General features: G+C 42.8%; 1 protein-coding gene across 1 annotated transcript in view; it reads left to right on the plus strand.

Annotated features, from left to right (window-relative positions):
- The window catches only part of GLG1 (golgi glycoprotein 1), a gene marked incomplete at its 5' end in the record, with an annotated part of 140,303 nt that overhangs the window by 97,852 nt on the left and 29,028 nt on the right, over positions 1-13,423 (plus strand). The window contains 4 exon segments of the mRNA XM_006152644.3: positions 1,358-1,479; positions 3,906-4,007; positions 6,266-6,419; positions 9,437-9,574. Of these exon segments, the coding sequence (XP_006152706.2) occupies positions 1,358-1,479; positions 3,906-4,007; positions 6,266-6,419; positions 9,437-9,574 (516 nt within the window).

Below are 13,423 nucleotides of genomic sequence, written 5' to 3' on the forward strand. Positions count from 1 at the left end.
CTTTCTCTTTTCAAGCCTGGATTTAGTGGCTGAATATTTGCTCTTGTACATGGCCTTTCTGCAATTCCTGGCATATTGGGAGTCCTGTCAATTTCCTGGAGTGGGACCAAGTTTTGGCAGCAATGAGACTTCTCTTTCTTGGCCTTTTTTAGCCTTGGGGTCCCGTCCCCCCCACCCCCCGACACACACACCTTTTTTTAATGTTTTTGCCATAGGACATTACACTTGCTGAAGAGAAACAGAGAGTGGGGAAGTAGGAAATCACACACACACAGCTCCCCCACCCCCTGAGGAGGTGGCCGTGTCACAGTCCCTTCTTCTCTCAGGATTTTAGGTGTGCATGCACACATGCCTGGCATGAGTTTTAAGCTACTGGGAATGGGACTCAAACTGTGGTCAGCCATGTGGGAGTCCAGTGCCTTAACTATCATGCTACCTGCTGGCCTAGGGTCACCCTTTTAACCTTACCACTGGCATCAGCCTTCTTGGCTTCAGGTTTATATCTCTTTAGTGTCCAGCATTTTGGGTTTTTCATCCACCAACTTATAAAATGGAAAAGAGAATTAAGATCTCTTCCACTTTCAGTCTATAATTAATCACAAGAGGTTCCTCTCAATTTCTCTCTGTCTGTCTCTGTCTCTCTCTGGTAAGCACACACAACCTCTGGCAAAATTTGAAAATAAATAAATATACTTTTAAAACAATACATTCTCCTTTCCAGCCATATAATGACAGGTGTTTTTCTGTATATTTATGAGCAAAAACTCTAGCTTACCTCTTATTATATGAAAATAGTAGTAAAAATAAGAATTATAGATAACGTAATCCTTTTTTGTAATTGATATTTCTGCAAGTTAAATTAAATCTCATGGCTTTTAACAAAGCAGAGTTCACTTGTTTTAATACCAATGTCTTTGCATCAAAATTCAAATTTTTCTTATGACCAAATTAAATCTCTAACTGGAAATGTCTTTGCTCTGCTCCACTCAGTTCTGACTTGACCCTGAGTATAGGTTTAGTAACCTGACTTTCAAGTAGGCAGATAAGAGGAAAGTGGCAGCCTTCGTGTTCGTGTTGGGAAGACCTATTATTTTGCACATGTCTAGGAATGGTTCAGAATGGGTAGATAGGCAATCCCCACAACGACTTCAACAAAAAATCTTGCAATCAAGGTAGACCTCAGCTGGAAAGCACGTGGCAAGGACTCCAGAGCTTGGTTGATGACGATTCTAGAACACCTCATCAGAGTGCCCTTGGTACGGTAGACTGCGCTGATTGTAGGAAGAGATGACACTACTCTTTCCTGTGCCTAAGTGACTGACTGACTTTCTTCCTTCTTAATTTTTTAAAAATCTAGCTTCAAACACTGATTCAGGAGACTGACCCTGGTGCAGATTACCGCATTGACCGGGCTTTGAATGAAGCTTGTGAATCTGTTATCCAGACGGCCTGCAAACACATACGATCCGGAGACCCAATGTAGGTTATCCTATTTATGGTATTCATCTATATTGTATTTTAGTTGGCAACTCAGATGACGTATGGGTCGTTTAACCGTCTTAACTGAAATGTTGTTGATCAGGAGCATATACCAATGCTAACATCGCAGTTGAGACGTTGGATCTGGCTCATTCGTCATGTAGGGATACCTCGACCCAGCATCGTTTGTTAACAGTTACTGAGTATATGTTGGTCTAGACGTTAGATCATTGAATAATCTCATGTAATGGTTGAATCCAAACGAGAGAGAAAATCGCTTGGGATGAAGGAACACATACTTTGCTGTTTGTACTTTTCCTCCATTTGTGTATTGATTCATTGTGTATATTGACTACTTAGTCACCATAAGAAAATAGTTAATTGTTATAATTGAAAAAGAAAATAGAGAACCAGCAGTTAGCGTAGTGGCTATGTCGCTGGACTCCCACGTAGTCGACTGCGGTTCGCGTCCCGGACCCGGTGGCATAAACTCACTCTCAGCGCGTGTGCGTGCGTGCCCAAGATCCCGAGAGGAGAATGGAGGAGAAGGGATTGCGGCGTGACCATCCCCCCGGGGGGTGATTTCTCGCTTTCTGTCTCTATGTCTCTCTCTGTCTGTCTGGCGAGCGCACGCACCCTATAGCAAAAAACCTCTCCAAAAAATAAATAAATAAATAAATAAAACATGAGGGACCAGCAGATGGTGTAATGGTTACGTTGCTGGACTCCCACGTAGTCGACCGCGGTTCAAGTCCCAGACCCAGCGGCTTAAAACTCATGTCAGGCACGTGTGTGTGCGCGTGCCCAAAATCTCAAGAGGAGAATGGAGGAGAAGGGATTGCAGTGTGGCCATCCCCCCTGGGGGATGTTTTCTCACTTTCTGTCTGTCTCTCTCTGTCTCTTCAGCGAGCATATATGCCCTATAGCAAAACTCTCTCTCAATAAAAAACAAGAAAACATGGTAGTTGAAGGTGGTAGTCATGGACAAAATGAATACTGGAGTTGTACCCATAGTCTAGAAAAGTTGAATAAGTGTTGTAATCAAGTATTTAATTATCATGCATTGGTTTTATTCCATATAATGTGATAAACAGCTCTTAAAACCAGGTTGCAAGTAAGAACAGATTTCCAGCCTGCAAAAATCTTTATAGCCTACAGCTAGCAGAACCCAACAGTAAAATGAATGTAGTGCATTGTTCTGCTGTACAAAAACTCCTACTGTTCATTCTGTGGAAGGGGATTAAAAAATGATATTCATTAAGCCTTTAGTATGGTTGGAGGAGATAGAGAAACACACTTAAGACCAAGTAAGAATATTTACTGGGACCAGCAGTTAGCATAATAGCTATGTCGCTGGACTCCCATGTAATTGACCGCAGTTCGAGTCCTGGACACGGTGGCTTAAACTCATGCCGAGTGCATGTGGGTGCGTGCCCAAGATCCCAAGAGGAGAATGGAGGAGAAGGGATTGCGGTGTGGCCATCCCCCCTGGGGGGTGATTTCTCACTTTCTGTCTCTCTGTCTCTCTCTCTCTCTTTGTGGTGAGCGCACATGCCCTATAGCAAAAACCTCTCCAAAAAAAAATAATAATAATAAAATTACAAATAAAATAGATTAAAGGTACTACTTATTGGAGTTGGCAGATAGCATGGTTGTCAAGGCATGCTCGACTCCCAATGGCCGATCGTGGTTCGAGTCCCAGATCTGGCAGTTTGCTTTCTCGCTTTCTCTCTCTCTTTGTCTCTCTCTGGTCAAATTTAAAGTAATAATGATGATGCTGAATAAAATTAAATAAAATGATTCTTTAAAAACAAAACATACTACTTACCAGGTAAATGCACTATGTGGACCTTTTCTTGAGTCCTGATTTGAACAAATATGTAAAAGGAGAGAGATAATTCAAAAAATTGGAAAATTAGCAGAATATTACGTGATATTAAGAATTTCTGATTAACTTCTTGGTGTGATAATGGCATTATGTTCTCATATTTTAGAGAAATATACTGACATTTTATGAATGAAATGTTGTGTCTGGGGTTTGCTTCAGAGTATCAGCAAATGGGTATGGGGCTAAAACAGACATGGCTATAGACAGACTGGTAACGTTACGGGAAGGAAGGGGACTATTACATGATTCTCTGCTTTTGGATGTATTGGAAATTTCCTATACTAAACATTTCAAAGTAAAGCAGCTCCACACACATCTGGCGCATGTTGAGTGGTAAGTGACTCTGAAGTTGGTGTAAAGCGTAATCACTGTCAGGTTCAATTCATTTGAGTGACTCTCAGCAAAATAAACTGAATTACCCTAAGACAATAGCTAAAGGACTATTTTTACAGAATTGAGGAAATATATTAACAGAAGAGTTCTGACTCTATCACCAGAACATTCACTCTTATTACAATTTCACCCATTTTATGACCAGGATCCTCTCCTGCCTAATGGAACACTTATACACAGAGAAAATGGTGGAAGACTGTGAGCACCGTCTCTTAGAGCTGCAGTATTTCATCTCTCGAGATTGGAAGTAAGTATTTTGAAGCCAAAAAGTGTTACCTCAGCCTGTTCTCCTATGTAATCATTCTCAGCTGTATATTTTGAAATAATGATTAAGAGATGATTTCTGTTAAGTTCTAGAATAGCTAACATCCACCAGTCCCCTGAAAACACTGTTGTTTATTGCTTTCAGAGCAGTGTCTGAAAAGAGTCAGCCCACTGCCGGTCTGTACCATCCCTGTTCACCACTACTTCGGAAGTCAGGGTCAAATGTTTCTGATACCACAAACATCTATCTAGAAAGAACGCTGGCACCTGTGGGGCAGCAAAAGCATCTTCAAATAACACTAAGAAGATAATAATGCACTTGTATCTTTATTGATTTGCACTGGGTATAGGAATTTGCTTTTATTTCTTTAACTATTCAAAGTTATTGAATTTATCTTAAGAGGTTCTAAACATTACATGACAACTGATTCTCTAATTCCATTTTTATCTTGTTAGCAAAAAAAAAAAAAAAAGATGGAGAAGATGAAATAGAAACAGGCTCTGTTTTACAGTCAGAGTTGCTATAGTTCTTTTTGTTTTGTTTTGTTTTTAGGAACTATTCAATTTTTAAAATTTATTTATTTATTTGACCAGAGAGAGAGAGAGAGCAAGCCACCAGGTTCAGGACTGGAATCATGGTCAGCTATGTGGGAGTGTCCAGCGCCCTAACCACCACGCCACCTGCTGGTCCCTAGAGTTGCTGTAGTTTACCGGCTGCAGCCCCTCACCTCCATGTCCTGTTTTCTATCCCCACCTTCGAAGCAGCCAGTCCTGGATCTAGCTGCTTTTCCTGCTTCTTGGCTTCAACTGTTTCCCAGTTTGGTTGTTGAAGCCACTGTATTGTGATTGTTAACTTTTACTAGTGTTTAATATATGTTTCATCCATCTCCTCTACTAGAAAGACATTAAAGATTGATGTGTTTTTATTTTTGTCCTTTAAAATAGCTCTGGAAAGGTCTACAGAAAGCTGGGTGGTAACTTCCCTGTGTTCACAGCAACCATCTGAACTGAAACAGCAGCAAAGCGTTTACTTAGTGTGCCACCTTAATCAGAATCATGGTTTATCTCGTTAATTCCTTCCCCTGTAATCAAAAAAGTGCTTCATAGTCTTAAAAAATTACTCATTATATATTTTAACGAATTTTAACTTTATATATTATTATTATGTTAATATTTTCAGAGAAAGAGAGAGGGAAAGTGAGAAAGCAAGCCTCTAGGTCTGGGACTCAAACTACGGTCAGCCATGTGAGAGCCCAGTGCCCTTAACCATCATGCCACCTGCTGGCCCCAAAATTACTCATTAAATACTAATCTCTAGGGGCAGCAGGTGGTATAGTGGTTAAAGTGCTGGACTCTCACATTGCCTACTGCAGTTCGAGTTCAGGACCCGGAAGCTTGAAAATCACACCAGATGCATGCCCAAAATCTCAGGAGAAGGCATTGCAGTGTAGCTATCCCCACTCAGAGGTGATTTCTCGCTTTCCCTCTCTCTGTCTTTCTCTGGCAAGTGCATGCGCTCTATGCTAAAAACCTAAAAAAAAATAAATAAAACAAATGTTAGTATTGCCCCATGGGGCTTCAACTCTTGTTTTCTATTTTCCACTAGGGCATGTGAGTGCTAAAACTTACTGTAATGTTAGAAATTTCATAGCCTTAGGCCAGCAGGTGGCATGGTTAAGAAAGCTGGACTCCCACATGGCCGATTGCAGTTTGAGTCCCAGACCTGGCAGCTTGCCTTCTCACTTTCCTTCTCTCTCTCGCTCTGTCTCTCTCTGGTCAAATTTAAATAAATAAATAAAGTTTAAAAAGAATAATTCTTTAAAAAAAGAAAGAAAAAGAAATTTCATAGCCAAGGGGCCAGCAGGTGGTATGGTGGTTAAGGGCCCTGGACTCCCACATGGTTGACCATGGTTTGAGTCCTGAACCTGCTCACTTTCTCTCTCTCTCTCTTGCTCTGTCCCTCTCTGGTCAATTTTAAGTAAATAAATGAATGAATAAATAAAATTTAAAAGAAAAAGAAACCAAGATAACATCTCTGAGGTAGAATTTGTTCTTCTGTAGGGAGGTTAAACTTCTACAGGTTGACTGATGTGGATTCATTAAGAACAAAATGCAGGAATATTCTGTTGCTTTTCTTCGTGGTGACTATCAGTTATCAACGAGCACCCTGTAAAATCTCTCAGCACGTGTTAAAAGGGAATGCATGGTGAGTAATGATTACTCTAACTTTTCTTCTTTTAGGCTGGACCCTGTCTTATACCGGAAGTGCCAAGGAGATGCTTCTCGCCTTTGCCACACCCATGGTTGGAATGAGACCAGTGAACTCATGCCACCCGGGGCCGTGTTCTCTTGCTTATACAGGCATGCCTACCGCACCGAGGAGCAGGGAAGGCGGGTACGCAGTCAGCCTTGGCTTCATTTCTTCCTACTGTCGTTGATTATTTTTAATGGTTTGCTGCATGTGGTTCTGATTTCTGTTGTCCTAGGAACCCATTTTAGTATCTTTGGGGAGGAGTTTGCACTACTAAAAACATCTTCATTCAGTCAATGTACCTTGAGTTGTTCTGTCAGCTTTTTTCCATCTGAGTTAATATTTTTAATAAAATGAGTGGTGGGAAGATTTCTAGGGTTTTTTCTTAAAATTGCTGAAATCTGAATCACAAATGGACAGTTATATTCTGTTGCCTTAGCGTTATTTTGCTGTAAAGATCCAGCAGAAGTTTTTAGCCGGGATATGGTGGTTCTTCTGTCCTTGGCAGCCAAATATTCCTGTTTTTGGAATATTTGAGTGTGCGTGGCTCTTGGGTAACATCAACCGCCGCATTTTCTTTTTCCTTTTTAAAGAATTATTTTATTTAACTTTATCTATGTATTTCATTTGACCAGAGAGACAAAGGAAAAGGGAAAAAGAAACCCGCCAGGTCCGAGACTTGAACCGCAGTCAGCCATGTGGGAGGCCAGCACCCTTAACTACCACGCCACCTGCCGGCCCCATCATCAGCCGCCTCTGGTACCATGCTAGTATGCCATTGCTCTCCAAAATGGCCTTTCCTTGCCTTTGCTGTGTGTACATTCTGCTTTTGTTATAGAAAGCAGATATTGTTTTATGCACATTTACAAATATCCCTTTTTTAAATTTTATTATTATTATTATTTTTTTTTTGGAGAGGTTTTTGCTATAGAGTGCATGTGCTCACCAGACAGACAGAGAGAGACAGAGAGATAGAAAGCGAGAAATCACCCCCCAGGGGGGATGGCCACGCCGCAATCCCTTCTCCTCCGTTCTCCTCTCGGGATCTTGGGCACACACGCACACGTGCTGAGCGTGAGTTTAAGCCACCGGGTCCAGAACTTGAACCGCGGTCGACTATGTGGGAGTCCAGCGACATAGCCATTATGCTAACTGCTGGTCCCCAAATATTCCTCCCAAGCCTCATATAAAGTCACATCAGCTAGGACAAGAATGAGGAAGCTCAAATAGAAAGAAACTTCAGTTGCTATAATCCTAGTCCAATTTTTTTCCCACTTTCTAGGAAAACATAGGAATGTATTGCTACATTTTTCCCCATAGAAGGAGGCTCTCGTTAGCTCAGGGGCTCCCAAATCCTGGCATCTTGTGAGTCACTATAGTCGGAGATCTTTCTCTTATAAATGAAGAAAAGATTGGAATCTTGTTAACTTTTTTTAAAAAAGTACACTTTCTAAAAATCAAGGTGAAATTCATACCAGGTAAAGTTAATTTCAGTGGTATTTAATATATTCCCAGTGTTGCATAGCCACCACCTCTAGTTTCGAATGTTCCATGACTAAAAGGAACCCTGTGCTCGTTACTGTCTTACCCACCCAAGGTGTGTTGGCTTTTCTCTCTGTCTGCCCCGCCCTCCGCCCCGGCAGGCACATTCACTTGCAGGGGTTGTGGAGGTGAGAAAGCACCCCCATGGGTAGCAGTCACACCACAAACCCTTCTCCATTTCTTCTCCCTTTGGGGATTTTGGGCATGAACACACACACACGTTTCCCAAGCCATGACGCCCAGGACTCAAACTGGGCGATGTGGGATCTAGCCGCCTTAACCACTGTGTCCACTTGTCTGGGCCTAAATTGGCTTTTATCAGAGTCTCTTTAGACCATGCCTTTCAGTGACAGCATTCCCAGGACCCTTCTAAAAATACTAGTTTTCATCTGCTTCACCTTCTGCTAATTAAACATAACTCATCTAGAAGAGTCTTGTCCTCATCTGTAGTAGCCGTCACTTCTGCAGTTGTCTGCTTGTTCTGATTTAAGTCAGTTTGAACTCAGGTCTGATATGCTTTGGGAAGGTAAGCTGATGCTATAATTAAAACAGTGGTAGTGGAACCAAGCACGTGTTCTCTCCTGCATTATATCTGCCATTCTACTCTAGAGCGATAGAGCAGCACATTATTTTGCTAAACAAACAAGCAAAAAAACTTTCTAACCTGACTTGAATGAATCTAATTCACTCTTATCTGTTTGTTGTCAGAAAAGGATATTGATTCGTGTATTAGGAAATGCTGAATGTTTAATTAAATTCCTAGAGGTAGGGGCTTTTAGAAGCCTAGAACACATCATTCTTACTTGGAAGTGATTTGAGGTATAAAACTTAGGAGATAACCTGTAGAGTTATTGGTTAGTTTTCTGACAAGATTGCTCTGTCAGTATCTTCATGTTGCCTTTAAAGTGCAGTCGACTTGAACAACACATTTGAACTGTGCGAGTCCACTTATGTACAGATTTTTTAAATAAATGTTTTTTTATGACTTTCTTAATAAAATTTTCTTCTCACTAGCTTATTTTATTGTAAGAATACAATACTATACATATAACATACAAAATATATGTGATTTGACTGTGCTGTCAGTAACTTCTTTTTTTTTTTTTTTGAGAGAGGTTTTTGCTAGAGGGCGCGTGCGCTTGCCAGAAAGACAGAGACAGAGAGAGAGAAAGCTAGAAATCACCCCCCGGGGGGATGGTCATGCCGCAATCCCTTCTCCTCCATTCTCCCCTCGGGATCTTGGGCACGCATGCACACGCACCCGGCGTGAGTTTAAGCGGCCGGGTCCAGGACTTGAACCGCGGTCAACTACATGGGAGTCCAGCGACATAGCCATTATGCTAACTGCTGGTCCCCAAAAGTTGTACACTCACCGAGAGAGACAGAGAGTGTGAGATGGACTCGATGCCGCAATCCTCCAGTCTCCATAGTTTTTTGCCATAGGGCAGGCGCCACCATGCCCCTGTTGTCAGTAACTTCTGATCAACAGTAAACTATCTCCAGTTAAGCTTTTGGGGAGTCAGAAGTTATGTACACATTTCCCTCTGTGTTGGAAGTGGCACCCCAGCCCCCGCCGTGCTCAAAGGTCACCGACATTCTGTTCTTGCTTTTTCATGTAGCTCTCACGGGAGTGCCGAGCCGAAGTCCAGAGGATCCTACACCAGCGTGCCATGGACGTTAAGCTGGATCCTGCCCTCCAGGATAAGTGTCTCATTGATCTGGGGAAGTGGTGTAGTGAGAAAACAGAGACAGGACAGGTAGGCGATGTAGCTTCCTGGCTATCTTCTTCTTCTTCTTTTTTTTTTTTTTTAAGACTTATTTAATTTTATTTATTTATTCATTTTTTTTAATTTGACCAGAGAGAGAGAGATGGGGGGGGAGAAAAAGGAGATGGGGGGGGTGAGAAAGCAAGCCACCAGGTCCAGGCCTTGACCCGAGGTCAGTCATGTGGGAGTGTCTAGTACCTTAACCACCATGCCATCTGCTGGCCCCGTCTTCTAACACTAGTAACAGCATTAACGGTTAGCGTGTTACGTAGCATGCTAGGACCATGACATCAGTTTCTGCGTTTACTTCACAGATATGATTTGTTATGTTAGTCCTTCAAGAAGAAATGCTCATAAAAATGTTCTCTTTGGTCTTTGATTTTTTTTTTTTCCTTTATTCTGACTAAGTGCACGCACACACACCTGAGAGTGGAGTGGGAGGAACGCCGCCCACAGGGCCTGGTCACGCCATCATCCCCTTACTCTAGTCCTCCAACCGACCAGATCTTGGACCCTTGTGCTTGGTGTCCAGCATGTTCCATTCTGGCTGACCAGACCAGGGATTTGAACTGTGGTCGCCATGTGGATCTCACTAGCACATTAGCACTGCCATGAAGCTGGCCCTCTTTGGTCTTTATTTCAAGAATAATTTTTTTTTTCTAAGCAGCTCTTTGCTTTTATATCATAGTTGCCATATTTTGTCATTGATTATTTTCCCTCTTTGTTGCCTCTTAGAAAACTTAGAGCCAAAGATATGGCTTATCTCTAGCAAGTATATACGATTTTGTGTGAGCCTTTTTGTAAGAAACTTACCACAGGCTCCATGCCACTTTCCTTAATATGTACTCCCTTTCTTTCCCCCTTTTTACTCATTTTAAATTCATGCTGTCTTGCCCTTGTCTGCCTTTTCCTACTTTTATGAGCCACATGAAGTGTGCATGAGTAGGTGTATGCCATAGACAGTCCTACAGGACCAATGGAAGACAGGAAAAAGGATTATTTTCCACCTGGTTGACAAAATTGAGGCTCTAATAAGTAGAGTGTATTGATGTTTTTACCTAAGACTCACATTTAATTCCAGCTAAGCATTCTCTCTATTCTGTTATTCCTTTCCCGGACAGGAAGTGTAGGGAGGGAGCAGTCCCCACTAATTATGCATGCTCTGAACGGTTCCTTAGGATTGTGTGCTAAGGTTGGGAGATGGGGAGGCATGTTTCTCTGAGTTACATGGGAAGCTAACTTGTCTTAAAGCAGGAGAGGAAGCAGAGGGCACACGGCAGTCAAACAGTGCTCTGTGAAGCTGATTCGTGCAGTTTGCTCTCCAGGACACTCCTGAGCACATCGCGGGTGTGGCCCTGACGCAGGGCCAGCTCAAGCTAGCGGACTATGGCATCAGGATCCTGGTGGGGATGTTTTCTCTCTCTTTTGCTCATGAAAGAAATAAACTTAAACAACAACAACAACAACAACAACAAAAAAAAAAACCTATTAAGCAGAATAATCACTAGGTAGCAATAGCTACTCATTTAAAGTCACATTAATACTAGAAGGAGTGAACTCAGGTTGCCAGGTTCCCTTTGTACCACTATAAAACCCCTCAGGAATTAAAGTGTTCGAAAATCTCATGTGCAGGATTGGCCATTTCAAAGCAGCAGCATGGCTGCCCAGGAGGCCTGGTGGGCACAGAGCTGTCATTTTCAGCAGTTTTCTTCCTGGGCCTGCTGCAGGTTTATTTTTAGAAAATGCCTGTGATCAGGCTAGGGAGTGGCACAACTGGACCCATGTGGGAAAGGTCCTAGGTTCGTGTCCTGGAACCTCCCTGAGCCACTGGGTATACGCATGCCCGAGTTCCAGGCTGGTTGAGTGGCAGGTAACTGTCTCTTTTGTCTCTCTCTCTCTGTCTCTGTCTCTCTATCTCATGAAAGAAATAAGCTTATAAAAAGGGGGACCAGCAGTTGGTGTAATGGCTATGTCACTGGACTCCCATGTAGTTGAACGCGGTTTGAGTCCTGGACTCAGTGGCTTAACCTCACGCCAGGCACATATGCACCCAAGATCCAGAGAGGAGAATGGAGGAGAAAGGATTGTGGTGTGGCCCTCCCCCCTCATGGGTGATTCCTCGCTTTCTGTCTCTGTCTGTCTGGTGAGCATACGCACCCTATAGCAAAAACCTCTCAAAAAAGAAGGAGGCCAGCAGATTGCATAGTAGTTACATCACTAGACTCCCACATGGCTGACCGCGGTTCGAGTCCTGGACCCAGTGGCTTGAAACTCACTCTGGGCACATGTGCATGTGTACTCAAGATTAAAGATTCCAAGAGGAGACTAGAGAAGGGATTGCAGCATGGCCATCCCCGCCTAGGGGGTGATTTCTCACTTTCTTTCTCACTGTGTCAGTCTCTCTCACTCTGGCAAGTACACGTGCCCTATAGCAAAAACCTCTTAAAAACAAGAGAGAGAGAGAGAAGAGAAAATGCCAGAAGTTTGGTTTTCTGCTGCATCTGTCCAGTGGCAGGGGATATGGTGATATGGAATCTCAGAATTTCCTTCATACTTCCTGTGAAGCCAGCATTTAGAAAGTTGCACTGCATTACAACCTGTCACCAAGCAGCTACGCCCCAGAAAGGATCCCATGAGTGGGGTTTTTCTGTTAGCCATTTATTTCACTCCCAGAAATTGGGTTGATATTTTCCTTACTGGTTTCTTTTCTTTTTATTTTTAAAAAATTATTACTATTGTGGGTTTGTTTTGTTTTGTTTTTAATTCAGGGAGGGAGACACAGAGAGAGAGTGAGAAAGAGAGAGAAAGTGAGAAAACAAGCTTCTGGTTCAGGACTTGAACCATTGTTGGCCATGTGGAAGTCTAGCGTCTCAACCACCACACCACCTCCCAGCCTCCCTTATAGGTTTGCTTTTTTCCTTCCATTCTGGCCATACATTCCTCCTACAATCCTTCTGCTCCCTTCCCATTCTGATTCTGAAACAGATTCTTACAGAAGAGTCAGTAAGTTAACTTGATCCTTTGACAGATCACTTTGCTGAGAAATAGCTGTTGATGAGCTTTAGGAAAATGATCTGATGGCATACTTAAAGATTCTGAAAGCAGAGGTCAGCAGGTGACATGGGGGTTAGGCTGACTGCTATCCAAGTCCCAGTCCTGGTGGCCTGAAAATCACGCCCGGCATGTGTGTGTGTGCGTGCCCAAAGTCCCAAGAGAAGAATGGGAGCGAAGGGATTGTGGCGTGACCATCTCCCCGAGGAATGATTTTTCACTTTCCCTTTGCCTCTCTCCAGTGAGCACATGTACCTTATGGGGGTTAAAAAAAGAGGAAAAGAAAGGAAAACCTCTAAAAGCAATAGTAATAAACAAGGTAGCTCTTTACATTTCCAAGACCCAGGCCCAGAGAGCAGGTAGATAACCAAACCAAACAAGCAGTGTGCCTGCTTGTTCTGGAATTTCTCTCAGAAGATCCCCTTGATGCAGGCTGGGGTTCGGCTCCCAGATCTGAGCTGCAGGAGTTACAGCTCTGTGCTGTGTTCTAGGTCTCCACCCACCTTGCCTGTGAGCAGTCTTAAAATAATCCATGACTTCAGTCTTTAGTCCAGTGATCATTCTCAACATGCAGATACAAGATGGAAGGTTGCAAAAGGTCAAAATACAGATTTAAAATGGAATAGCTTGGTGTTGAAGGAGTAGAGTGAAGGCCTGATGAGGATTTCAGACTTTGAGAACCCCGCAGTCGTGTCAGACCTGGAGGTTTGGTCTTCTGCGGGATTTGCGTGACTGTTATACCCCCTTGACCCTCTCAACCACGCGGCTGGTCAGGTAATTATCTTCTCA

Source organism: Tupaia chinensis, unplaced genomic scaffold (assembly GCF_000334495.1).
Source record: "Tupaia chinensis unplaced genomic scaffold, TupChi_1.0 Scaffold000355_1, whole genome shotgun sequence".
Lineage (NCBI taxonomy): Eukaryota > Metazoa > Chordata > Mammalia > Scandentia > Tupaiidae > Tupaia > Tupaia belangeri.